The sequence below is a fragment of the Schistosoma haematobium genome (genome assembly GCF_000699445.3).
Source record: "Schistosoma haematobium chromosome Unknown HiC_scaffold_194, whole genome shotgun sequence".
In the NCBI taxonomy this organism is placed as follows: Eukaryota; Metazoa; Platyhelminthes; class Trematoda; order Strigeidida; family Schistosomatidae; genus Schistosoma; species Schistosoma haematobium.
In genome coordinates, this window is record NW_026137042.1 from 127,305 (window position 1) to 153,846 (window position 26,542).

A 26,542-nucleotide genomic window follows, 5' to 3' on the forward strand; every position below is an offset into this window, starting at 1 on the left:
CTTTATGTTGCGGTCAATTTTTACCCTGTGTTATTGATCGATTGCAGTGACAGCTAAACACGTACGGACGGCCTAGAGTCTCGATTGGTCCCACTTCCCTGTCTAGCCCATTTAGTTGAGTCCAAAACACAAGCCACAGCCTCGGAGATATGAATCATCATATTTCAAACATACTTTGTTTATATACCAATCAAACATACCACATCGTACCACAAAAATAGAAAACAACATTTTGTACAATATTCAACGAGTGAACAGGTATCGACCAATAGGAAATGTCCATTTAAAGTCCAAGGCCATCATTGGACTTAACATGATAATTATTGGTCTATTCCTCTGCATCCACAACACCTCCCCTTTTTTTTGAAGATCCGGAGTTGATATCCGGATTTTGAAATTTTCTGGGTTCATCCTCCCCCACGAAATAATGTTGGGTCCTCATATCCCCAAGTTAAAATCAATTTGACTTTATTTAACACATAATTGTCACATGAAACAGAGAAGTCACTAAAAGTGATTAAGTAGTGTGGACCAACGTCGCTTGATATGAGGTCATCAACGTTCGATTCTTCTGGAACATTATCATAGAATTCCTTGAAAATCTCATTTGTGGATAGTTGATCACTGGGATAATTAACACCTATCAAAATTGTATTAAACTTGTGATCATCATTTGGTGCATTTAACACATTTTCTGGTACAAGAGGATCTAGATAATAAGATTCATCACAATCTTCTGTTGTTGACTGATGAGGACCGTTTGGAGCAGCTAGACTCAGTATACTGCACGATTTGTTTCCTGTTTCCTTGTGAGAGGGTACTGTAATTAATTTATGAGCATTTATTAAGAGATCTTCTTCCTGTGAGCTGGGTACATCACTGTCTCTACACGTTTCAGGAACACTGGGATTTGAACCCACGACAGGGAATGTTTCTGAATTTGACATTTCTGGACAACTGGGCGGATCATGAATGACTTTCTCGTTTACATCACTGGTCGTCCGGGATTCACAGAGGCTTTTATAAACAGCTTCATATGTTCTGCAGTTGTTTTCCATCTCAGTTTGCAGATGAGAAATGAACTTACTAACTTCTGTTGCATCTTCGAAACATGGAAAATTTACCAACAGTGTGCGTAAATTTTCTAAAAAATTTAACTGGCTATTTTTGAAACACTGCTGTTGTTGCTCAAGTAGAAGCTGTAATTGGCCGGAAAACGTAGTCATTTTTTTCTTTTCTGTACCAGCAATGAAAATTAACTGTAGGAATAATGACCAACGTTGCTCAAGGACGCTGATGACAATCTGGATGCTGATTGGTTGAAACAATTAGCCTGAATCTCGTCCAATTACAAGGTTCAAAATTTTTCTACATCCCCGTCGCCAATTGTTATGGCTTTATGTTGCGGTCAATTTTTACCCTGTGTTATTGATCGATTGCAGTGACAGCTAAACACGTACGGACGGCCTAGAGTCTCGATTGGTCCCACTTCCCTGTCTAGCCCATTTAGTTGAGTCCAAAACACAAGCCACAGCCTCGGAGATATGAATCATCATATTTCAAACATACTTTGTTTATATACCAATCAAACATACCACATCGTACCACAAAAATAGAAAACAACATTTTGTACAATATTCAACGAGTGAACAGATATCGACCAATAGGAAATGTCCATTTAAAGTCCAAGGCCATCATTGGACTTAACATGATAATTATTGGTCTATTCCTCTGCATCCATAACAGGAGGGAATGAAGAATATGGACGATCCGATCAGGTTTGTATTGCTATTTTATCACTAAATTTTATAGTTGAAATGAACACATTTACTACAGTATTCCACTTTCTGTAGTTTTCCAAAATGTTTTCAGAACTTACATACAAATAGGGAATTTCGACTGCTTATTTAATAATGTATGTCACGTAATTTAAAGATAAACTTCAAAATGCTTTATTCAGCTGACAACTGTGTGAACATAACAAGTGTATTAAATTCAAATTCATTTTACTCATTTGAAACTGGTACTTAGATAGCTGATACTCTAAGTAATGGACTGAGTCATACAAACTGGTGTGACGGTCCTTACTGATACAGGCAATGTCACAGCTATTTACAGGTATCTGAACTGTGTTGAGGTGCTCACAAGTCGTAATAGGGACATTGGACTGAGCAAGTTCCAATAAATATGTTTCGAGATTTGTGTTTGATCACCAAGTGATTGTGTATAATAGCTATTTTGTAGATCCATTGAAAACCTGTACAAATTCATTACTCATATGAAAACTACACGTTATGATAAATTACTTCGGAGAACAGAATGTTCACTTACAACAGACAATTGGATAAATGCCACGTTCTTACAAAACAATCTGTACTACTCTCTCGATCAACTCTCTGTTGGAACATTAAACAAAACTGCATTGAAATTTTACTGATTGGAACGACGTGGAATGACAAATTATATTTTCACAACTCGATAATCATGTGCCAGCTTAATTATTGTTGGCGAACTAGGAGGTTAAATTGTTTAGAACACCATCATTTTCGTTTTCTTGACACATGGTGTTTAACATTCCCTTTTCCCAATAACATCTACCACTAACAACGGATATAGAACTGTTATCCGTCATAAACATCAGTCAATATTCATCGTGATTCTGATCAAACTAATTACGTCCATTGATTCAAAACAATTACAAACATCATTTTCAGCTCTCTCTCTTTTTCTCATAGTAGACTGATATCCGCATTCACCTCAATATTTGACGAACGGAATTAAAACGAAGAGATTGTACTTGTAATTATTTATTGTTGACACTGTTCTTCTGTAGTTCCAACAAACTTTCTATTTCTTCCAGTGAGGAAACTTCGGCTCCATCAGCTGATTGCGTTCCAGATTTAGATATGACTTTATAATCAGAGTGCCAGTTTACTGGGAAAAATTCCCTCCATGGTCGTTTTGGATATTGACAAGAAACAAACACATCCCATTTTGCCGTTAGTTTCTCTACACAGATCAGTATTGACATAGTTGCCGAAAGTTTATACTGATTTATATCGTCAATACATTTACTGGCACTGAGTAGTATGTAAGGTCCTGCGAAATGAGATCGTCTAAACAAAGATGGATAAAATCGTGCAAAAGTAGATATGAAAATCATAAATTAATCATGATGATAATTAATTCAATTTATTTATAGATCTGAAAGTATCACAGTTCTGTGGAATGTATTTGCTCTAGAACTACTCTACACATTATTTATTCATTCAACGGATGCTGCTTAAGTGTAGATCAACTGAACCACAATTTGCGAGTCATCATTTGATCACAGATAAACACATAACTTGTTCTGCTGAAAACCATATGTGTTTACATTACCAACGAGGACAGCGAAGGTGTACAAAATTAACTGATATTCTCACTGATCTTATCTCATTTTATATTCATATTTTCACATTTGATGATCTTTGGTAGGAGACAATGGAAGCATCAGATAATTAGGCAAATTACCTACCTATTATCCGAAGATATTCAAAACGAAGCAAACACTCTTTCCATTCGTCATGTAATCGGAATATCTAAAGCAAGTCGACCAACTGAATTTCGTGAATCAACTGATAACATTGATTGGAAAGACGAAATGTAGTACCACACAGAGAGAGAGAGAGAGAGAGTGACTGGTCTACAACGCTTCATCATCACTGAATGAAATTATTTTCGTGTCTCCAGTCAACTAATTCTAATTCTTAATTCTACACAACAAAATGAATGGTGATCTTCAATTTTGTTAGTTTACGGAAATTCACCAAACAGTATGTTCTCTTTATACTAATACAAGATGTACCACATAGAGAACCGGAAATCATCATGACAGTTGGTTGTGATTGTATCATGAATTACAATCTATAAGCATAACTATTAAATTCCAGAGGTTTTCAATGAATTCCGTGACATAACTTCATGAGAATAGAATTAACGGATAAGTGGACAAAGCTTCGTAGATGCACATTAACAACATAAACCGCACAACGGATCATATCAAATTGGACAAACCTACTCATATATTAACCAATATGTTTTTCTGAATGGATTCGTATTTCCACTTGTACAAATCGATTTGGTTCTCCAAACAAATGTTGATGAGAGCAGCTCATTACTATCACATATATCACACCAATCACCAAGTTGATTTGGTTCCATATACAATCGAACACATTGTGAGATTGTATTTCTCCAATTCAGTAGACTTGATGATTTATTCGATGCAGTGGTATTGCTGTTCATCTCAGTTGTTGTAGGAATGCTCACAACTGGATACACAGTTTGATAAGAAATTACTGTGACGAGGAAGAGGAAATTGACTGACATTGTTCATCTAATTAGTTGTGGAAGTGTAATCGGTTTATATTATCCACAACACAGTAGGTTGAGTAGTTGCATTGCTTATATCGATCATGTGATGTGAAAAATATTTAGTTTGTAGGAAACGATGTGTCAACCGATCACATGCATCACATTCCCTATGCATGAGATATTATCATTACATAATCAGTTAGATTTGATCGCACAATGTTGTGAAGCAATAATATTCAACTCTACACCATCTTCGAATTTCAACATTTTCAAATCGAATGATTAACACTTGTTTAATTTGTGTATGTCAAATCATCTTATCATGATAATGAAATGAGAGCTTGATGCACGGTGACCAACTGTCAGTTTTCAGTGGAATCGAACATGTACACAATCCTGTGATCCAAAGTCGAGATCCCATGGAGTGAGACTTGATAAGGACCAGTGAAATGTTCACATGTATTGACATGACTAATGGATGTGTTGTTGATGCCAGTGTGTTATTATTGTCCTCTTGTCACGAAACATGTTCGAGCATGGTAGATACGATTGGAAGATTCTCTAGACAAACTGAAATTAGGAAGAATGTGATCAAACTGATGCAAAATGCTCATCTGTGTTGTGAATTTAGTATGCCGATTTGATCTTAGAGAATTTGTGGTAACCGATCACATGTGAAGTGAATTAGTGAGGTGTGGAATGACACCTATTTGTTATTCTGCGAAATTCATTGGATTGAACTTGATTGATCTACATATCATTCAATCGATACAAGAATGTGATGTGATGTGCACATTGATTGTATACTGTTGTTATCATACTGATAATGTCACCCAGTATATAATATCGTCTTCGTCAACAACTCAGGTTCATTAACAACACTGACGTTTCTCTCAGTCGATTAGTATCGATGTGATTAGCGCTTCTTAATCAATAGAATAATTCTAATTGACTTCAGATTTCTATGGCTTATCGATTGGATTTGTGAAACAACTTGATTATCGATCACTTATTTATTGTCTACAGGTTTCCTGAAATATCTTAGAATATCTCTTAGAATCCTCTCAATTCAGCTTGTTTCCCTCCTAGTGTTCATTCGACTACGACCACTCTCCCCTAAACGGTATTGTTTTGGAGATCTAAATATGAATTTATTGGTGTACGAATTGTGTAGCGATATCGCTTACTTGGTGATTGCATTGCAGAAACAAATATGGAAGTTCTACAGATAAGATATCTCTCTATAACCCTGAATAAATAACTCATTTTTCCCCTAATAGATGATAGTAATAATGATAATAATGATAATGAACTGTTTCGAACTGTCGCATACTCTGACACCCATCAATTATGTCATGCATTTTGTTCATGCACATCCAGAACACTTCACCTCGTGCAATTCATTTCAACTAGATAATACTTTACTGAAATAACAAAAGAAATCATACCATTGAAATCATGTCACTCTCAGTGTCCACTTGTAATGCGTTAATCTACACAATTGTTAAAAGTCTTGAAATTGTTAATTAAAATGTAATTGTTGATTAGTGATAGCATGATAGCAATACAAGTGTCAAGTAATGATTTCACTTAGTAATAATATCGACATTTTCACTGTCTTTCTCTGATGAACCTGGGTCAAATTCATTAGGTGTTTCGTCCCCAGAATTCCACTCCTGATTCAGTGCATCAACAATATTTTCCCCACTTTCATCAGACATCCTCGTTGACTCTCGTGGTATATTACAAGGTGAATGAACACTGTTTCTAGGCCATGTTAAACACTTCATTATGGATCCAACTGATCGTAGTCCACCTCGACGAATGACTGTAACACATGTATCTGGTTGAACTAGTATATATCGACCACGAAACATCACTTGCCTGTAAACAAGTACACAGTAATAAGAATACACATGTGATTGACTACATGGAAGTTTCAATATTGGTAAAACTGTTTGGAAAACAAACCACTTGAAATTATTTACCTTACATTGAACATCTGCACTAGTTTATTTAAACTCAATTATGCACAGACTAAACATGTTGAATAAAATTTCCAACGAAATGAAGTATACCGATGATCGTGATATCTTCTCACCTTACAATCCGATATCAATTTTATACACAAATTAATAATGTTGTCGGTTTCCAATCACAACTTACCATCCTAATGCTTGAACAAATACAATATGACAGATGTATGTGCTTGAGTTTCCCAGTGTTGATGTTCATGACTACATTGGATTACACTTGATAGGCATCCGTGCATGCTGTGTGGATTATTTCGACATTATCCTTAGTTAAAAACACCAAATGGAATATCATGTGGTACTGGGATTCGTCTACTTCCTTCAATCTAATGGTCTTAGAGAAACACATTAACTGTTTTGATATGCATAATTTATTACATGTGAACATTTGCGCAGCTTTCCATACGACTAGACTGAAAGAAATCCTTACATACATTAATTTCCTACGTGACCACTCAGTTAAACTACTATGATGTACATGCTGAAATTCAATCTATTCGTATTGTTGGTCAATCTTATTCCAAAGTGCTTGGAAATGAGTAGGGAGTAATTCTATTTACTTACAACGTCGATTTGTCGAGCAAGAATTATCGAAACATTACATTTCATTTTAATATTTGGTCCAATTTATCTTGCAAATAATGTTCAGATAACACTTGTTATCACCTATGAGACACTGACTAGATACTGTCCAAATGGATTTGTATAACAGAGGACTCACATGAAACTTGCAATATACACATTTCATAAGGTGACTAGTGAAGTAATTTGCAGAAACTTACGAATATACCACCCAGTATTTGATGTTATCGAATCTGGTGGAGCGTGGTGAACAAACTGCTCTTGTATACTTCTTTAGAAATGGTGAAAGTGATGGATTACTGTCACATAAATCGATCCAATAATCCCTGTTTTTGTAAAAGCTAAATAGTCTCATGCATTTTACTGGCGGTGACCGACTGTACAAAAATCTTGTTTGTGTTTCTGAGCTATTGGAATTTGTGTGATCCTCGGTTGTAGTTTCCAACGTTTCAAGTGACCACACTGTGGAGCAAGAAATCACCGTAACCAGCAACACTAAACAATTTGGCATTGTTCTTGATCAAGTAGTTAAATCATCCTTTGTGAGTCAATTTATAACATTCATTTGACTAGACTAAGGTGAACTGTAAGATTTACGTGTGATATTTTCGTGACGATTATGGGTTTGGTTTGATAAGATTTAAAGATTAAGGATGAAGTGAGTGGACTCTATTAGTTTATGCTACTATATCTAACTAGATAACACGTATTCATTTATCATATTTCACTATAATCAATTCAGAATAACAAACGTAAATTGTTCTGGTTTTATCGGATTATGTATTTGTCCGTTTAGAATGCAATAACTTGGTTGATCTAAAATTTGGGTGAATGATGATCAGAAATTCAGTAGTCACCTCATAATGGATGAACCCTTGACATGAGAAGTTCTCTTCTCAGTGTAGATATATATCTGCTTTTACATTGTGTCTCATCATAAAACGATCAACTACTACTCCATTCGTGTTGGTGAACGAAATGGCTAACAGAAAACTTACAGTATAACTACTTATTCGGAAACTGTCAACAGATATTCCTTGACAGTATTACCAACACGAAATAGCACGAAATGGTGAGATTCGTGTCTATTTCTACTAAACTTAATCACAAGTATCTTTTTCTCCACATCATCCACAAAATCGAACAAAACGAGAACACCACCGGTCTGACAATGTTCAGTGAAATAACCGATTCCTTGTATTAGCTTCACGTGACTCCACCTAATGCCTTTACTTACTAGTTGACTTACTTATTCACTTCACTTATATGTTACTTGATTCAATTACAATGATAGTTTGTATATTTTGGACCGATGGTCATTATTTTTCTTGATGTAAACTAAGACTGCAACAGCAAGATACACTGTGACTGAGTATCTGCTGGACGAACTTGAACGTATACCAGCAGGTTTTGGAGATCCTTATGGGGTTTTAAATCGAGAGTAAACTGGAAAGTGCAACACGTAAGAAATCGGGGTCTCATATAATCAGTTTGACAGACAAGCAATATTGACAATTAGGACTGCCTATCAGCAGATATGATTATATAAATGAATTTTAAATGCACAAGAGCATTATGCAGCTTGAAAGCCTAGAATTAAATTGTTTGTCAGTGAGAACCATGAATCCCCTTCACATTTTAATTCAATAATATTTCACGTTTCCGTAATCATGATATTCGTGATCAGTGAGTTATATTATCATTGTAAATACTTCCACAATTCATGGAACTTATCACGGAACAAAACGGTCGTCAATTTTATTAACAAAAAACTATACATATTATGTAAGAACTTTCGTCTAAATTTGATCAAATACTTTCACAGTGTTTGGGCACTGATTTGATGTGAGATATTAAAAAGGAAAAATGTATTTGTAAAATCTCAACGAATGAACTTGAAGTAAATCCAACATCTTGCCTGGCAATCTGATCCAATCTTTTTCAAGGAATTTTAGTCAAACATCAAAATTATCGAATATATATAGGTACATGGTTCTTCGGCTCACTGTATACTGAATAGATCATCCGATCAACGTTAACAATGTTCAAAGTAGGAATTCGGATTAGTGTGTAAGAGACATGTGGTGTGAAACGAAGTGTTAAGATAACTTACTATGGAATATAAATGTCAATACTTTCATTTGTAATGGGCGAAATTCTCTCTGAATTTGATCATACAGTATTGATCAGAAAGCGTGAAATCATCAGCCAACTAACTGCGGTTCACGCTAATTTTAGCAGCATACAGACCAAGGAACCAGAATGGTAGTGTTTTCGAGGAAATAATCGTCATGATGCATCAGCCTACAGTAAAACACTCGTTTCGTATCTTCTCAACAATTAATTCAACTATGTCTTCAAACGCTTTAATACAATGTCCATAACATAATGAGTATGACATGAGGTTTATGTAGAAGAGATGTCATCACTTGTGGATTGTTCACATTTTCGTCATCAACTATTCCACAATTAACTTCTGAATTCAAGTTCAATTCACGTGAATGATATTTACACTGAGTTGCATTGGTCTCACTTTATGCCTGAAATTAAATACGAGGGCTCGGATATGAGTGATTATTAACAATCACCAGTTTATCTAGAGTATTATAATCTGATTAATTTTGGATTAACCATGTGTACACTGAACTCAACTTTTCATTCTAACAAAACAAGCAAAAGCATAATCTCTGCAGCATCCTATGAAGTCTATATGCGTTTTCGAGTATACCAAGTTGAGTGATTGTGATTCTTGCGTCTCTTTTCACAGACACATGCACACATAAACATATACACACTTGATTGTTTTCTAGAGGCAACAAATTATTTCTTTTCTCTAGGGAATGTTGCCAAATGAAATATATCGGTTAATAAACACCTGCTGTAAAATATTCTCATAAAGCGCTCGTTTTTGATGAAGTTGAAAGAAACTGTATAATCTACTTTATCGTCGTACTTCAACCTTCAAGATGGAAACTAGTCCACATGTGGGTGAACTGTTCATTATACAAGTTAAGAATATCACTAATCAGTTTTGGTAGAAAAGCTATCCATTGATTATTTGATCAGTTTTCAAGTGAAACATTATTCAGTCCATACTAGTCCTGATTAACACCTCATTGGACATTAGAAATTGTTCAGACTTCAGTTCATACAATTGTACTAACGAGAGCAACCTTCATCAAATGGATAAGCTTATGAAGTAAATCATTTAGTACGTTGATGTACATTCACAATTTTCTAACAATTTCTCTACCTACTAAAAACTTTCAAAAGTAGTATGCAACATTGTGATCACACAACAGCCAACGAGTTGATGTACAAACTACCATTGAACCGATCTCTTTTAACATTTCTGTTGTATGTTTTCACATCTTACACAGATAATGTAAAATTTGGCTGAAAATTAGTTGGAAAAAGTTGTGGAATGTATTAGATCGAGTCAGTTCACTCAAATATTATCCTTACTGTTCGTGTTCACAAAATCAACGTGTTGGACTTCCCTATGAAAATGGCTCTGACTTACTATATATTATTAATTTTAACAAATATAAAATGAAATCTGATTAGCTGTGATAAGTCAGTTTCTCTGAGCTCTGCTATTGACTTCTGAAGTTCTTACTATTTGAGGACGCATTAAGCATGTTGAAATATTTTAAAATTTGGGCTAATAATTACTTTGTTTAATAGAATTTGTGGTAATGAGCATAACTACGATAACAGAATAGATGGAATGTGGGTAGCATAGGATCTCGAAACACGCGTTTCGTCCCATTTAGGATTCGTCAGCCAGATGTAACTTCATCTGAATTCTGATTTCCACCCCATGACTCAATGCCATTACCGTTTGCTTCAAACCTCATCAGTTTAATCACTTAGTTGCTGATTAAAGATATTCATTCAATTGTGCAACGGGTATGAGATTCAACTTCATCGATTCTGGATCCGCTTGTATCGTAATGATTATGTCGAATCTTTCCAGACACAATAACCAGTTGTCAATCAAAACTGATCAAATTTCTGTCAAATATATCAACAATTGAATAACCAAAGACTGTTATTTTGTTAATGTTATTATTATTAATCTTTGTTTCAACATTCAAGCAGTAATGGTGAAATAAGTAAATTTAACATTAATGTACACAACATTCACATTGTTTAGTTTTCCGATCTCTTCTTCCCCCATCTCTCTCTCTCTGTGTCTCTCCCTATGTAACTATTCTATTAGATCAGTCTAAATGGTATACACTTATGGTATTGTTTCATGGTACCGTAAAGATTATAGTAATGAAACTAAAAAGTAACTTCACTTAATCATTAACATTAAGTACTGATATTAGATAGTATGATGTTAGATGTTAGTAACAAAATAAAAATTTCAACTGGTCAACTTTAATAATCTCATTAATACAGAAATATGTAAACGAATTGGAATTGGACTGATACACGTTGGCTTTGGAGAATGTGTAAACACATTGACTAGTGAGATTTATGTTAATAGTGATTAAAAAATTATTAATATAATGCACTATTTTCTATATACAATCAACTATGTGACTTCCTCAATGTTAGTTGTTACTATAACAATTTGTTAGTTAAACTACATAATTTAGTATGCCTTCTTCAATACATCATATAAATATATATATATATATATATATATATATATATATATAACATAATACATAATATTAGAAGACTGTCCAACTTCTGTAAGGCTTATATTGCATCTTTTACTTACTTACTTTACTTACTTACTTCCTTACTTGCTTCCTTCTTGCTTACTTACTCTTGCTACTTACACTTACTTCTTACTTACTTACTTTACTTACTTACACATCTATCATTGTCTCCAATGAGTTACTATCTCACAACAGACCCAGTCGAACACCACTGATCACTGTTTCTCACTATAACTCCAGTTAATACCTCTTGAAACCAGTCACTAATGAGCATATGATGATTAATATCAGAAGGGGTTTTGTAGAGATTGTAGTAATTTCAATAGTTAAGATCATTAGTCAATTGAAGCTAGACCACCGTGGAAAGCCTGGAAGCATTCGATGGCCGTTTCGTCCTAAGCGCGCGAGTGCTTAATCACTGGACCACATAGCCGGCATCTAATGGTATTAATGTCTAACTTCAAATAATCCACAAAATCGAACAGCACATCCATCATTGTCTCCAGTGAGTTAATATCTCACAACAGATCCAATTGAACTCCATTGATCAACGCTTCTCACTAGAACTCCAAGAAATATCTCTTAAATCCAGTCACTAATGATCATATGTTCATTAAGATCAGAAAGGGTATTTGTGGATATTATAGTAATTTTATTATATATATTAGATAAAACAAATTTATTCATTTGACTACGATATTCCCAATAACTGATAATACGGAATTCACTTTATGTAGGTGAAGAATTCATAAAATAATCTAAAGACTCCTAACATATAAACACATTATCACACACATACACACACACACACACTGATACATAAATATTCAGCTGTATATATATATAGGTTTGGGTTACTATGTTTTTTTAACTTTAAGAAACCTGAAAGCATATAGAATAGAAACACTGGTTGTGTAAACAAATATGATCTTGTGTAAATAAACACATTCATAATTCCTTTATTTTTTTCTTTCATTTTTGCCATTTCCGTTTTCTATTCATTTCTGGCCTTTTCTCTTTCTCTCTTCTTATGCTCTTCCTTTGTTCGCCGTGTGTTTTATTTTCTTCTCTCTTTTTTCCTTCTTTCTTTCTTTCTTTCATTTCTTAAACCTAAATGAAAGCATGAATAAACGTGATAGATTAGGTGTTTGTGAATTTTTCTTTAGTAACAACATATGGTTTAATGATAATGTTAGTAGTATGTATACAAGTGCATATACATAGTTGAATGTAAGTTCAACATCTATCTATCTATCTGTTGATTACATATTTAATCATCAATCCAATAATATTTTCAATATTTATGAATAAATGAAACGACAATTGAATTTCTTCGTAATACATCAGTGATACGTATGTTCTGAACAAGAACACAAATGAGGACAACTGTATGTATATGAACACGAAATTATAGAATATCTCATTGAAATCCGAGAACCATACAGTAAAATAGTTAATTTGCAAATTATCAATCCATTGTCTCAAACTTGACTGTTCCTTTTGCAAATCTCAGTCCATTGTCTCTGAATTCACTGTTTGTGTATTTTCATATTAATTAATTTCTGTTCCTGTTGTGTTCCTTCTAGATCACCTACTGAAATATATTCTATTCCTGACCATCGTTCTATACTACTTATGTGGATAAAAGTAGCTCATACCGCACGTATAGTATTAACTTCTATTCTTTACGGTAAATGACATTGTGTTTTTTTCAATATAAATATCATATACAAATTAACATTTGATTGGTCACTGGGTATTGATCAATGTCATGTATGTCAGGTCCTTCTTAGTACAGATCGAATCCTATCGACCATGTTGCAATGTGGTCACCAGTCTAGGTGACTCAGCATTACGTGCACCATTTTATATTATATACATATATGTATCAACATAACGAGAACTAATGCCTTGACAGAAGTAATAATAATGATAATAATAGTAATAACACTAAGTTATAGTGTAATGAACGAGAACACAACAAGGGGGCAATCGCATGTATTTGAGTACAAAATTACAGAATACCTAAGTGCAATCTAAGAACCATACATTAAATACTTCATTTGCAAAATGTCAATCAATCATCTTAAACTCCATTTTTCTTTCAATTTCACACTAGTCATTCTCTATTCTCGTTCTTTTATATTCGATCTTCTTAACCTTCTGCCTTTAAACATTTCATATTCGATTGATGATACATACTACTTATATCTGTTGATATAAGTAGCATATACCACAACAGGAACAAAAACATATTGATTCGTAGAGAAATAAACTATAGTAAAAGAATCATTCTATAAAACAGTTCATAGAAACCAAGGAATGATGTATGATGACTAGCAATGGAATCCAAAACGCAAGTTTTATATTATTTCGAACTCGTCACCTGAATTTACCTACATCGCACTTAAATTCAGTACTGTTTTCTTCAATAGCCATCCCATTATCCAGTTAACTACTGAGTCCTGATAACCACCTGTTTGTACAATAGACTAAAGTTCAAATTCATTTGATATTGTTTGTTTGAATTTTTCCATTGGTCCACCAGTGTGCTTGGTACCTATGTGGTTGAGCCACAGGATTGAGCTGTACTATTCAGATTGTAGTGTTAAGGAATATACAGTGTCTGGTTCTCCTGTGAAGTGGAATTGAGCTGTACTGTGTGGGTTATAAAATTTAGGCCTAGACGGTGTCCAGCTCTCCTATTAGACGGAATTGAGTTGTACTGTTTGGGTTTTCATGTGAAAGTCTGGATGGTGTCTGGTTCTCTTGAAAACCAATGTAAAATTGCCTTGGCCCACAACTTAGATAACTATTGATCGGTTGCAGTTCTAAACATCAAGCGCTTGCGCGTGAGACTGATAGGTCCTGGATTCGAATCTGGCGGGGGCCGAGATCGTGGATGCCCAATGCTGAGGAGTCCTACAATAGGACGAAATGGCCGTCCAGTTCTTCCAGGTTTTCCATGATGGTCCAGCTTAAACTGACTCATGATTTCAACCATTGACATATAGAATGAGTTCATTGAAAGTTTTACCTAACATTCCATATCTTAGTACGAAATTATTATCATCATTAAATGTTTGAATGTAATACCAGTAATTAAAAAATAGAAAGGGTTAGTTAATATAGTGTCATGATTTTCGTGTCAAATTACCACCTTCTCTAATTGTTTTTCTACATGATCTCACATGTTTTCTCCTGTTTTCTCCGTCATACTTTATTGTTTGTTTATTTTTGTTGTTGTTATTCTTTTTTTTCAATTTTTACACTGTTGTCATCGTCCTTGTAAAAGAAGAACATTTCACATTTAAAGTTACTATCATTGATATTTAGAAATAAATCGAATAAAACTACCTCTACTGTGAGAAACATATTGACATGTCTTGAATGATAATTTCGCTAGGTAGAATGATAGATAGATAGATAGGTAGGTAAGTAGGTAAGTAGATAGATATAATAGAAATAAGCGGAAAAAAAGGAATAGAAGATTGAATGTTGAATGACAGTTGTAAAAGGTCTTCATGGATAGTTTTGTTGTTTTTTTGTGTGGTTATTTTAAGTCAAAATAGATACATGTTTATACATAGTTATATTAATTGACAATGAATATCTGAATATGTTTTGTTTTAATGAATAATAATGATGATTTACTTTTGAAATCATTTCTCACGTTTATTTGAATATGTCAATGTCAGTTAGATTGTTAATGATTAGAGTTGACGAGGATATGAGGGAAATGATTCTTTATATATAAGTTGTGAATAGTGTTGTAGGATAAATGGTGTACTTTATGTTGGTGCAATACTACTTTGACATTATGGAGTTGTAGATAAGTTATTTATTAGTAGTTAATAACATCTTATACTAAGTAGTGGTTATTGTTTTTTGTTGTTGTAAAAATTAATGTATTAATTGAGTAGTTGAAGTTCTGAACTTTTGGCTAATGGATCTAAGGCTCAATTGTTAAGTTATTTACTACACCACTGAGACAGCATCTAACGGTGTTAATATCTAACTTCAAATAATCCACGAAATTGAGCGACACATCCGTCATTCTCTTCACTGAGTTACTACCTCACAACAGACCAGGTTGAACACCACTGATCACTGATTCTCACTAGAACTCCAAGAAATACATCTCGTAGCCAGTCATTAATGAGCATAGATTGATTAATATCAAAGGGAGTTTTTGTGGAAATTTTAGTAACTTTATAGTTGAATTCATTAGTCAATTGAAGCTAGACCACCATGGGAAACCTGGAAGCACTTGATCGTGGATGCGCACTGTTGAGGAATCCCATACTAGGACGAAACGACCGTCCAGTGTTTCTAGGTTTTCTATGGCAGTCTAGCTTTAATTTACTTATGAATTTAACTATAAAATTACTAAAATCTCCACAAAACCCCTTCTGATAATTATCTACTACAGTTTAAATGATTACGTAGTATAACTGTTCTACATATAAACATTGTGCTACAATGCAAGATTCATAAACCAATAGTTAGTAGATGAACTACATTAACTGATAAAAAAGCAAAACAGATGATATATTGACGATTTTTCGTTAAATGAATTGTCAATCAGTTGAGAATTGAAACTTACTAGTCCATGTCAAAGATTTTCCTTCATTCATTGATTCTTATTGTAACTTATGAATTTGATCAATCAATAAGTTGGGACTGTTCAAAATTACTATAGATTTTCATTATTGTTAAAGCTTAATATTCCTAAATGTTTACCGTTTATAAATCTCAATCAATAACTGTCCATTGGTTCATTGATATTTTCTTTCCAATGTTTGATTATCCGATTTTTTACATTGGAATACTGATTAATAATCGAGTAAGCGGTCGCACGCTAGACTAAAAGGTTCTGAGTTCGAATATTGCGAAGGAGGATCATCAATGAGCACTGCTGAGGAGTTTCACAATAGGAAAAAACGGCTGTCCAGAACTTTCAGGTCTTCCATGATGGTCTAGCATCAACTGACTCATGATGTCAACTATTGAAATTACTATAATATCCACAGAAACCCTTTCTGATATTAATCTAGCAAATGTCCCAAGGTTAATCGTATTTGAAATATTTTATTTAAGTATACTTTATTTATCATTGTTTCTATAAGAAACTAATTGACATGATAATTTAAATGAAAATTTAATGCTCAAGTTATTACTTAGTTAAATTGAGTAGAAAGTTACTTACTTATGACTGTTACCCTATACGGATAACAGACTACTGACCAGTATTATCCAACCTACTCTGTCCTGAGCAATCCTTTCCAGCTTTTTCCAGTTATTATTCATTCTTTCGATGTCTGCTTCCAATGCCCAATATAGTCTGTTCTTTGGTCTTCCTCTTTTCCGTTTCCCTTCATGATCCCAAGTTAGGACTTGATTGGTGATGTACTTTGATGATTTCAACAATGTATGTCCTATTCCACCTTCAACATCTTTTGTTCTCTCTCACAGTAGGTTGTTGTTGTTGATAGTACCCGACCAACGGATATTGAATATCTTACATAGACAATTGTTTATAAACACTTGTACTTTTTAAATAATGTCTATAATACACTTGATATTGTTTTACTTGAATGGTCCCATTGATGTTTTAGGACTGAATTTGATCAGTCTCTTATTGGCATATGTGCATACTGTGCGTATGCCTCGATATTGCCTTAATTTACAAACATTATAAACAAAGATGCTTATAAACGGGATGGCGTTTGAAGCGAACTGTACTGAGTTCGAGTCTCAGAGTGAACATCAACTCTGAGATGCAGGTATATCCATCTGACGAGTCCCAAACAGGATGAAACGCGCGTCAAACTGGATTCCACTGCTATCCACTATCCAATGTTTATAATAGTTCTCCACATCTTAACTCTGTACAATAGAACTGTTTTGATGTTTACATCAAATGATCCTCTATTTGTACTTTGTATAGATCTTTGTTTTTTCAATTCCTTTTCATAACAACAATCAATAAATGATCTGATCATATTCGATACGATAGAAACTATCATATATTTAAATCTATTAGTAATAATAAAACAAAAGAATTGTGATAATGATTTGTTACATTATCATTTATTGAATTCTTTTTTAAACTATAGGAAATTATAAGGATACTAATATTTATGTTGCTATGCATTAAATCAGTTAAAATAATTGATTAATTTACTTAACAGATTTATAGATCATTTAAACAACAACAAAAATAAAAAAGGAAAAGAGGGATATTGATTCAAAACAACTACAAACATCATTTTCAGCTCTCTCTCTCTCTCTCTTTTTCTCATAGTAGACTGATATCCGCATTCACCTCAATATTTGACGAACGGAATTAAAACGAAGAGATTGTACTTGTAATTATTTATTGTTGACACTGTTTTCCTGTAGATCTATCAAACTTTCTATTTCTTCCAGTGAGGAAGCGTCTGCTCCATCAGTTGATTACGTTCCAGATTTAGATATGATTTTATAATCAGAGTGCCAGTTTACTGGGGAAAATTCCCTCCATGGTCGTTTTGGATATTGACAAGAAACAAACACATCCCATTTTGCCGTTAGTTTCTCTACACAGATCAGTATTGACATAGTTGCCGAAAGTTTATACTGATTTATATCGTCAATACATTTACTGGCACTGAGTAGTATGTAAGGTCCTGCGAAATGAGATCGTCTAAATAAAGATGGATAAAATCGTGCAAAAGTAGATATGAAAATCATAAATTAATCATGATGATAATTAATTCAATTTATTTATAGATCTGAAAGTATCACAGTTCTGTGGAATGTATTTGCTCTAGAACTACTCTACACATTATTTATTCATTCAACGGATGCTGCTTAAGTGTAGATCAACTGAACCACAATTTGCGAGTCATCATTTGATCACAGATAAACACATAACTTGTTCTGCTGAAAACCATATGTGTTTACATTACCAACGAGGACAGCGAAGGTGTACAAAATTAACTGATATTCTCACTGATCTTATCTCATTTTATATTCATATTTTCACATTTGATGATCTTTGGTAGGAGACAATGGAAGCATCAGATAATTAGGCAAATTACCTACCTATTATCCGAAGATATTCAAAACGAAGCAAACACTCTTTCCATTCGTCATGTAATCGGAATATCTAAAGCAAGTCGACCAACTGAATTTCGTGAATCAACTGATAACATTGATTGGAAAGACGAAATGTAGTACCACACAGAGAGAGAGAGAGAGTGACTGGTCTACAACGCTTCATCATCACTGAATGAAATTATTTTCGTGTCTCCAGTCAACTAATTCTAATTCTTAATTCTACACAACAAAATGAATGGTGATCTTCAATTTTGTTAGTTTACGGAAATTCACCAAACAGTATGTTCTCTTTATACTAATACAAGATGTACCACATAGAGAACCGGAAATCATCATGACAGTTGGTTGTGATTGTATCATGAATTACAATCTATAGGCATAACTATTAAATTCCAGAGGTTTTCAATGAATTCCGTGACATAACTTCATGAGAATAGAATTAACGGATAAGTGGACAAAGCTTCGTAGATGCACATTAACAACATAAACCGCACAACGGATCATATCAAATTGGACAAACCTACTCATATATTAACCAATATGTTTTTCTGAATGGATTCGTATTTCCACTTGTACAAATCGATTTGGTTCTCCAAACAAATGTTGATGAGAGCAGCTCATTACTATCACATATATCACACCAATCACCAAGTTGATTTGGTTCCATATACAATCGAACACATTGTGAGATTGTATTTCTCAATTCAGTAGACTTGATGATTTATTCGATGCAGTGGTATTGCTGTTCATCTCAGTTGTTGTAGGAATGCTCACAACTGGATACACAGTTTGATAAGAAATTACTGTGACGAGGAAGAACAAATTGACTGACATTGTTCATCTAATTAGTTGTGGAAGTGTAATCGGTTTATATTATCCACAACACAGTAGGTTGAGTAGTTGCATTGCTTATATCGATCATGTGATGTGAAAAATATTTAGTTTGTAGGAAACGATGTGTCAACCGATCACATGCATCACATTCCCTATGCATGAGATATTATCATTACATAATCAGTTAGATTTGATCGCACAATGTTGTGAAGCAATAATATTCAACTCTACACCATCTTCGAATTTCAACATTTTCAAATCGAATGATTAACACTTGTTTAATTTGTGTATGTCAAATCATCTTATCATGATAATGAAATGAGAGCTTGATGCACGGTGACCAACTGTCAGTTTTCAGTGGAATCGAACATGTACACAATCCTGTGATCCAAAGTCGAGATCCCATGGAGTGAGACTTGATAAGGACCAGTGAAATGTTCACATGTATTGACATGACTAATGGATGTGTTGTTGATGCCAGTGTGTTATTATTGTCCTCTTGTCACGAAACATGTTCGAGCATGGTAGATACGATTGGAAGATTCTCTAGACAAACTGAAATTAGGAAGAATGTGATCGAACTGATGCAAAATGCTCATCTGTGTTGTGAATTTAGTATGCCGATTCGATCTGAGAGAATTTGTGTCATCGGATCACATGTGAAGTGAATTAGTGAGGTGTCGAGTAACACTCATTTGTTATTATGCGAAATTCATTGGATTGAACTTGATTGATCTACATATCATTCAATCGATACAAGAATGTGATGTGATGTGCACATTGATTGTATACTGTTGTTATCATACTGATAATGTCACCCAGTATATAATATCGTCTTCGTCAACAACTCAGGTTCATTAACAACACTGACGTTTCTCTCAGTCGATTAGTATCGATGTGATTAGCGCTTCTTAATCAATAGAATAATTCTAATTGACTTCAGATTTCGATGGCTTATCGATTGGATTTGTGAAACAACTTGATTATCGATCACTTATTTATTGTCTACAGGTTTCCTGAAATATCTTAGAATATCTCTTAGAATCCTCTCAATTCAGCTTGTTTCCCTCCTAGTGTTCATTCGACTACGACCACTCTCCCTAAACGGTATTGTTTTGGAGATCTAAATATGAATTTATTGGTGTACGAATTGTGTAGCGATATCGCTTACTTGGTGATTGCATTGCAGAAACAAATATGGAAGTTCTACAGATAAGATATCTCTCTATAACCCTGAATAAATAACTCATTTTTCCCCTAATAGATGATAGTAATAATGATAATAATGATAATGAACTGTTTCGAACTGTCGCATACTCTGACACCCATCAATTATGTCATGCATTTTGTTCATGCACATCCAGAACACTTCACCTCGTGCAATTCATTTCAACTAGATAATACTTTACTGAAATAACAAAAGAAATCATACCATTGAAATCATGTCACTCTCAGTGTCCACTTGTAATGCGTTAATCTACACAATTGTTAAAAGTCTTGAAATTGTTAATTAAAATGTAATTGTTGATTAGTGATAGCATGATAGCAATACAAGTGTCAAGTAATGATTTCACTTAGTAATAATATCGACATTTTCACTGTCTTTCTCTGATGAACCTGGGTCAAATTCATTAGGTGTTTCGTCCCCAGAATTCCACTCCTGATTCAGTGCATCAACAATATTTTCCCCACTTTCATCAGACATCCTCGTTGACTCTCGTGGTATATTACAAGGTGAATGAACACTGTTTCTAGGCCATGTTAAACACTTCATTATGGATCCAACTGATCGTAGTCCACCTCGACGAATGACTGTAACACATGTATCTGGTTGAACTAGTATATATCGACCACGAAACATCACTTGCCTGTAAACAAGTACACAGTAATAAGAATACACATGTGACTGACTACATGGAAGTTTCAATATTGGTAAAACTGTTTGGAAAACAAACCACTTGAAATTATTTACCTTACATTGAACATCTGCACTAGTTTATTTAAACTCAATTATGCACAGACTAAACATGTTGAATAAAATTTCCAACGAAATGAAGTATACCGATGATCGTGATATCTTCTCACCTTACAATCCGATATCAATTTTATACACAAATTAATAATGTTGTCGGTTTCCAATCACAACTTACCATCCTAATGCTTGAACAAATACAATATGACAGATGTATGTGCTTGAGTTTCCCAGTGTTGATGTTCATGACTACATTGGATTACACTTGATAGGCATCCGTGCATGCTGTGTGGATTATTTCGACATTATCCTTAGTTAAAAACACCAAATGGAATATCATGTGGTACTGGGATTCGTCTACTTCCTTCAATCTAATGGTCTTAGAGAAACACATTAACTGTTTTGATATGCATAATTTATTACATGTGAACATTTGCGCAGCTTTCCATACGACTAGACTGAAAGAAATCCTTACATACATTAATTTCCTACGTGACCACTCAGTTAAACTACTATGATGTACATGCTGAAATTCAATCTATTCGTATTGTTGGTCAATCTTATTCCAAAGTGCTTGGAAATGAGTAGGGAGTAATTCTATTTACTTACAACGTCGATTTGTCGAGCAAGAATTATCGAAACATTACATTTCATTTTAATATTTGGTCCAATTTATCTTGCAAATAATGTTCAGATAACACTTGTTATCACCTATGAGACACTGACTAGATACTGTCCAAATGGATTTGTATAACAGAGGACTCACATGAAACTTGCAATATACACATTTCATAAGGTGACTAGTGAAGTAATTTGCAGAAACTTACGAATATACCACCCAGTATTTGATGTTATCGAATCTGGTGGAGCGTGGTGAACAAACTGCTCTTGTATACTTCTTTAGAAATGGTGAAAGTGATGGATTACTGTCACATAAATCGATCCAATAATCCCTGTTTTTGTAAAAGCTAAATAGTCTCATGCATTTTACTGGCGGTGACCGACTGTACAAAAATCTTGTTTGTGTTTCTGAGCTATTGGAATTTGTGTGATCCTCGGTTGTAGTTTCCAACGTTTCAAGTGACCACACTGTGGAGCAAGAAATCACCGTAACCAGCAACACTAAACAATTTGGCATTGTTCTTGATCAAGTAGTTAAATCATCCTTTGTGAGTCAATTTATAACATTCATTTGACTAGACTAAGGTGAACTGTAAGATTTACGTGTGATATTTTCGTGACGATTATGGGTTTGGTTTGATAAGATTTAAAGATTAAGGATGAAGTGAGTGGACTCTATTAGTTTATGCTACTATATCTAACTAGATAACACGTATTCATTTATCATATTTCACTATAATCAATTCAGAATAACAAACGTAAATTGTTCTGGTTTTATCGGATTATGTATTTGTCCGTTTAGAATGCAATAACTTGGTTGATCTAAAATTTGGGTGAATGATGATCAGAAATTCAGTAGTCACCTCATAATGGATGAACCCTTGACATGAGAAGTTCTCTTCTCAGTGTAGATATATATCTGCTTTTACATTGTGTCTCATCATAAAACGATCAACTACTACTCCATTCGTGTTGGTGAACGAAATGGCTAACAGAAAACTTACAGTATAACTACTTATTCGGAAACTGTCAACAGATATTCCTTGACAGTATTACCAACACGAAATAGCACGAAATGGTGAGATTCGTGTCTATTTCTACTAAACTTAATCACAAGTATCTTTTTCTCCACATCATCCACAAAATCGAACAAAACGAGAACACCACCGGTCTGACAATGTTCAGTGAAATAACCGATTCCTTGTATTAGCTTCACGTGACTCCACCTAATGCCTTTACTTACTAGTTGACTTACTTATTCACTTCACTTATATGTTACTTGATTCAATTACAATGATAGTTTGTATATTTTGGACCGATGGTCATTATTTTTCTTGATGTAAACTAAGACTGCAACAGCAAGATACACTGTGACTGAGTATCTGCTGGACGAACTTGAACGTATACCAGCAGGTTTTGGAGATCCTTATGGGGTTTTAAATCGAGAGTAAACTGGAAAGTGCAACACGTAAGAAATCGGGGTCTCATATAATCAGTTTGACAGACAAGCAATATTGACAATTAGGACTGCCTATCAGCAGATATGATTATATAAATGAATTTTAAATGCACAAGAGCATTATGCAGCTTGAAAGCCTAGAATTAAATTGTTTGTCAGTGAGAACCATGAATCCCCTTCACATTTTAATTCAATAATATTTCACGTTTCCGTAATCATGATATTCGTGATCAGTGAGTTATATTATCATTGTAAATACTTCCACAATTCATGGAACTTATCACGGAACAAAACGGTCGTCAATTTTATTAACAAAAAACTATACATATTATGTAAGAACTTTCGTCTAAATTTGATCAAATACTTTCACAGTGTTTGGGCACTGATTTGATGTGAGATATTAAAAAGGAAAAATGTATTTGTAAAATCTCAACGAATGAACTTGAAGTAAATCCAACATCTTGCCTGGCAATCTGATCCAATCTTTTTCAAGGAATTTTAGTCAAACATCAAAATTATCGAATATATATAGGTACATGGTTCTTCGGCTCACTGTATACTGAATAGATCATCCGATCAACGTTAACAATGTTCAAAGTAGGAATTCGGATTAGTGTGTAAGAGACATGTGGTGTGAAACGAAGTGTTAAGATAACTTACTATGGAATATAAATGTCAATACTTTCATTTGTAATGGGCGAAATTCTCTCTGAATTTGATCATACAGTATTGATCAGAAAGCGTGAAATCATCAGCCAACTAACTGCGGTTCACGCTAATTTTAGCAGCATACAGACCAAGGAACCAGAATGGTAGTGTTTTCGAGGAAATAATCGTCATGATGCATCAGCCTACAGTAAAACACTCGTTTCGTATCTTCTCAACAATTAATTCAACTATGTCTTCAAACGCTTTAATACAATGTCCATAACATAATGAGTATGACATGAGGTTTATGTAGAAGAGATGTCATCACTTGTGGATTGTTCACATTTTCGTCATCAACTATTCCACAATTAACTTCTGAATTCAAGTTCAATTCACGTGAATGATATTTACACTGAGTTGCATTGGTCTCACTTTATGCCTGAAATTAAATACGAGGGCTCGGATATGAGTGATTATTAACAATCACCAGTTTATCTAGAGTATTATAATCTGATTAATTTTGGATTAACCATGTGTACACTGAACTCAACTTTTCATTCTAACAAAACAAGCAAAAGCATAATCTCTGCAGCATCCTATGAAGTCTATATGCGTTTTCGAGTATACCAAGTTGAGTGATTGTGATTCTTGCGTCTCTTTTCACAGACACATGCACACATAAACATATACACACTTGATTGTTTTCTAGAGGCAACAAATTATTTCTTTTCTCTAGGGAATGTTGCCAAATGAAATATATCGGTTAATAAACACCTGCTGTAAAATATTCTCATAAAGCGCTCGTTTTTGATGAAGTTGAAAGAAACTGTATAATCTACTTTATCGTCGTACTTCAACCTTCAAGATGGAAACTAGTCCACATGTGGGTGAACTGTTCATTATACAAGTTAAGAATATCACTAATCAGTTTTGGTAGAAAAGCTATCCATTGATTATTTGATCAGTTTTCAAGTGAAACATTATTCAGTCCATACTAGTCCTGATTAACACCTCATTGGACATTAGAAATTGTTCAGACTTCAGTTCATACAATTGTACTAACGAGAGCAACCTTCATCAAATGGATAAGCTTATGAAGTAAATCATTTAGTACGTTGATGTACATTCACAATTTTCTAACAATTTCTCTACCTACTAAAAACTTTCAAAAGTAGTATGCAACATTGTGATCACACAACAGCCAACGAGTTGATGTACAAACTACCATTGAACCGATCTCTTTTAACATTTCTGTTGTATGTTTTCACATCTTACACAGATAATGTAAAATTTGGCTGAAAATTAGTTGGAAAAAGTTGTGGAATGTATTAGATCGAGTCAGTTCACTCAAATATTATCCTTACTGTTCGTGTTCACAAAATCAACGTGTTGGACTTCCCTATGAAAATGGCTCTGACTTACTATATATTATTAATTTTAACAAATATAAAATGAAATCTGATTAGCTGTGATAAGTCAGTTTCTCTGAGCTCTGCTATTGACTTCTGAAGTTCTTACTATTTGAGGACGCATTAAGCATGTTGAAATATTTTAAAATTTGGGCTAATAATTACTTTGTTTAATAGAATTTGTGGTAATGAGCATAACTACGATAACAGAATAGATGGAATGTGGGTAGCATAGGATCTCGAAACACGCGTTTCGTCCCATTTAGGATTCGTCAGCCAGATGTAACTTCATCTGAATTCTGATTTCCACCCCATGACTCAATGCCATTACCGTTTGCTTCAAACCTCATCAGTTTATTCACTTAGTTGAATTGAACTGTTCAAGGGTTATGAGATTCAACTTCGTCGATTCTGGATCTGCTTGTATCATAATGATTATGTCGAATCTTTCCAGACATAATAACCAGTTGTCAATCAAAACTGATCAAGTTTCTGTCAAGTATATCAACAATTGAATAACCAAAGCCATTTCAAATTGAATTAAGACTGTTATTTTGTTGATATTATTATTATTAATCTATGTTTCAACATTGAAGCAGTAGTGGTGAAATAAATAAATTTAACATTACTGTATACAACATTCACATTGTTTAGTTTTCCGATCTCTTCTCCCCCTCTCTCTCTCTTGTAATACTTATATAGAATATAATGAAACTATCCTTTGAGGTAGATTGCTAACCCTAAACATATATCGTTGAGAAAAACAGTTCGTCATTTGAACTTTGTTCTCATTTTTCTTCCCATTATTTCCGTTTGGATAAAGATGTTCATAGGAAATGTAAATG

At 33.9% G+C, this 26,542-nt stretch overlaps 2 protein-coding genes across 2 annotated transcripts; both read right to left on the bottom strand.

Annotated features, from left to right (window-relative positions):
- Window positions 1-2,791: 2,791 nt before the first annotated feature.
- On the bottom strand, window positions 2,792-4,371 carry MS3_00010264 (uncharacterized protein; the record flags this gene model as incomplete). The annotated part of the gene is made up of 2 exons (XM_051218622.1): window positions 2,792-3,116; window positions 4,061-4,371. The coding sequence occupies 2 exons, from the start codon at window positions 4,369-4,371 to the stop codon at window positions 2,804-2,806; spliced, it is 624 nt and encodes a 207-aa protein (XP_051064096.1). The 3' UTR covers window positions 2,792-2,803.
- A 13,527-nt stretch (window positions 4,372-17,898) lies between these two features.
- On the bottom strand, window positions 17,899-19,590 carry MS3_00001016 (uncharacterized protein). The gene is made up of 2 exons (XM_051208554.1): window positions 19,279-19,590; window positions 17,899-18,338 (listed from the first exon to the last, which is right to left on the bottom strand). Exons 1-2 carry the CDS (start codon window positions 19,419-19,421, stop codon window positions 18,110-18,112), a joined length of 372 nt encoding a protein of 123 aa, XP_051064097.1. The 5' UTR covers window positions 19,422-19,590; the 3' UTR covers window positions 17,899-18,109.
- Window positions 19,591-26,542: the final 6,952 nt, after the last annotated feature.

Coding starts and splice junctions, on each gene's coding strand:
- MS3_00001016 (XM_051208554.1), bottom strand. CDS start 19,421: ATGGAACCAAATCAACTTGGTGATTGGTGTGATATATGTGATAGTAAT. Junction 18,339..19,278: donor ACATATTGGTTAATATATGA/GTAGGTTTGTCC, acceptor ATCTTTATTTAG/ACGATCTCATTTCGCAGGAC.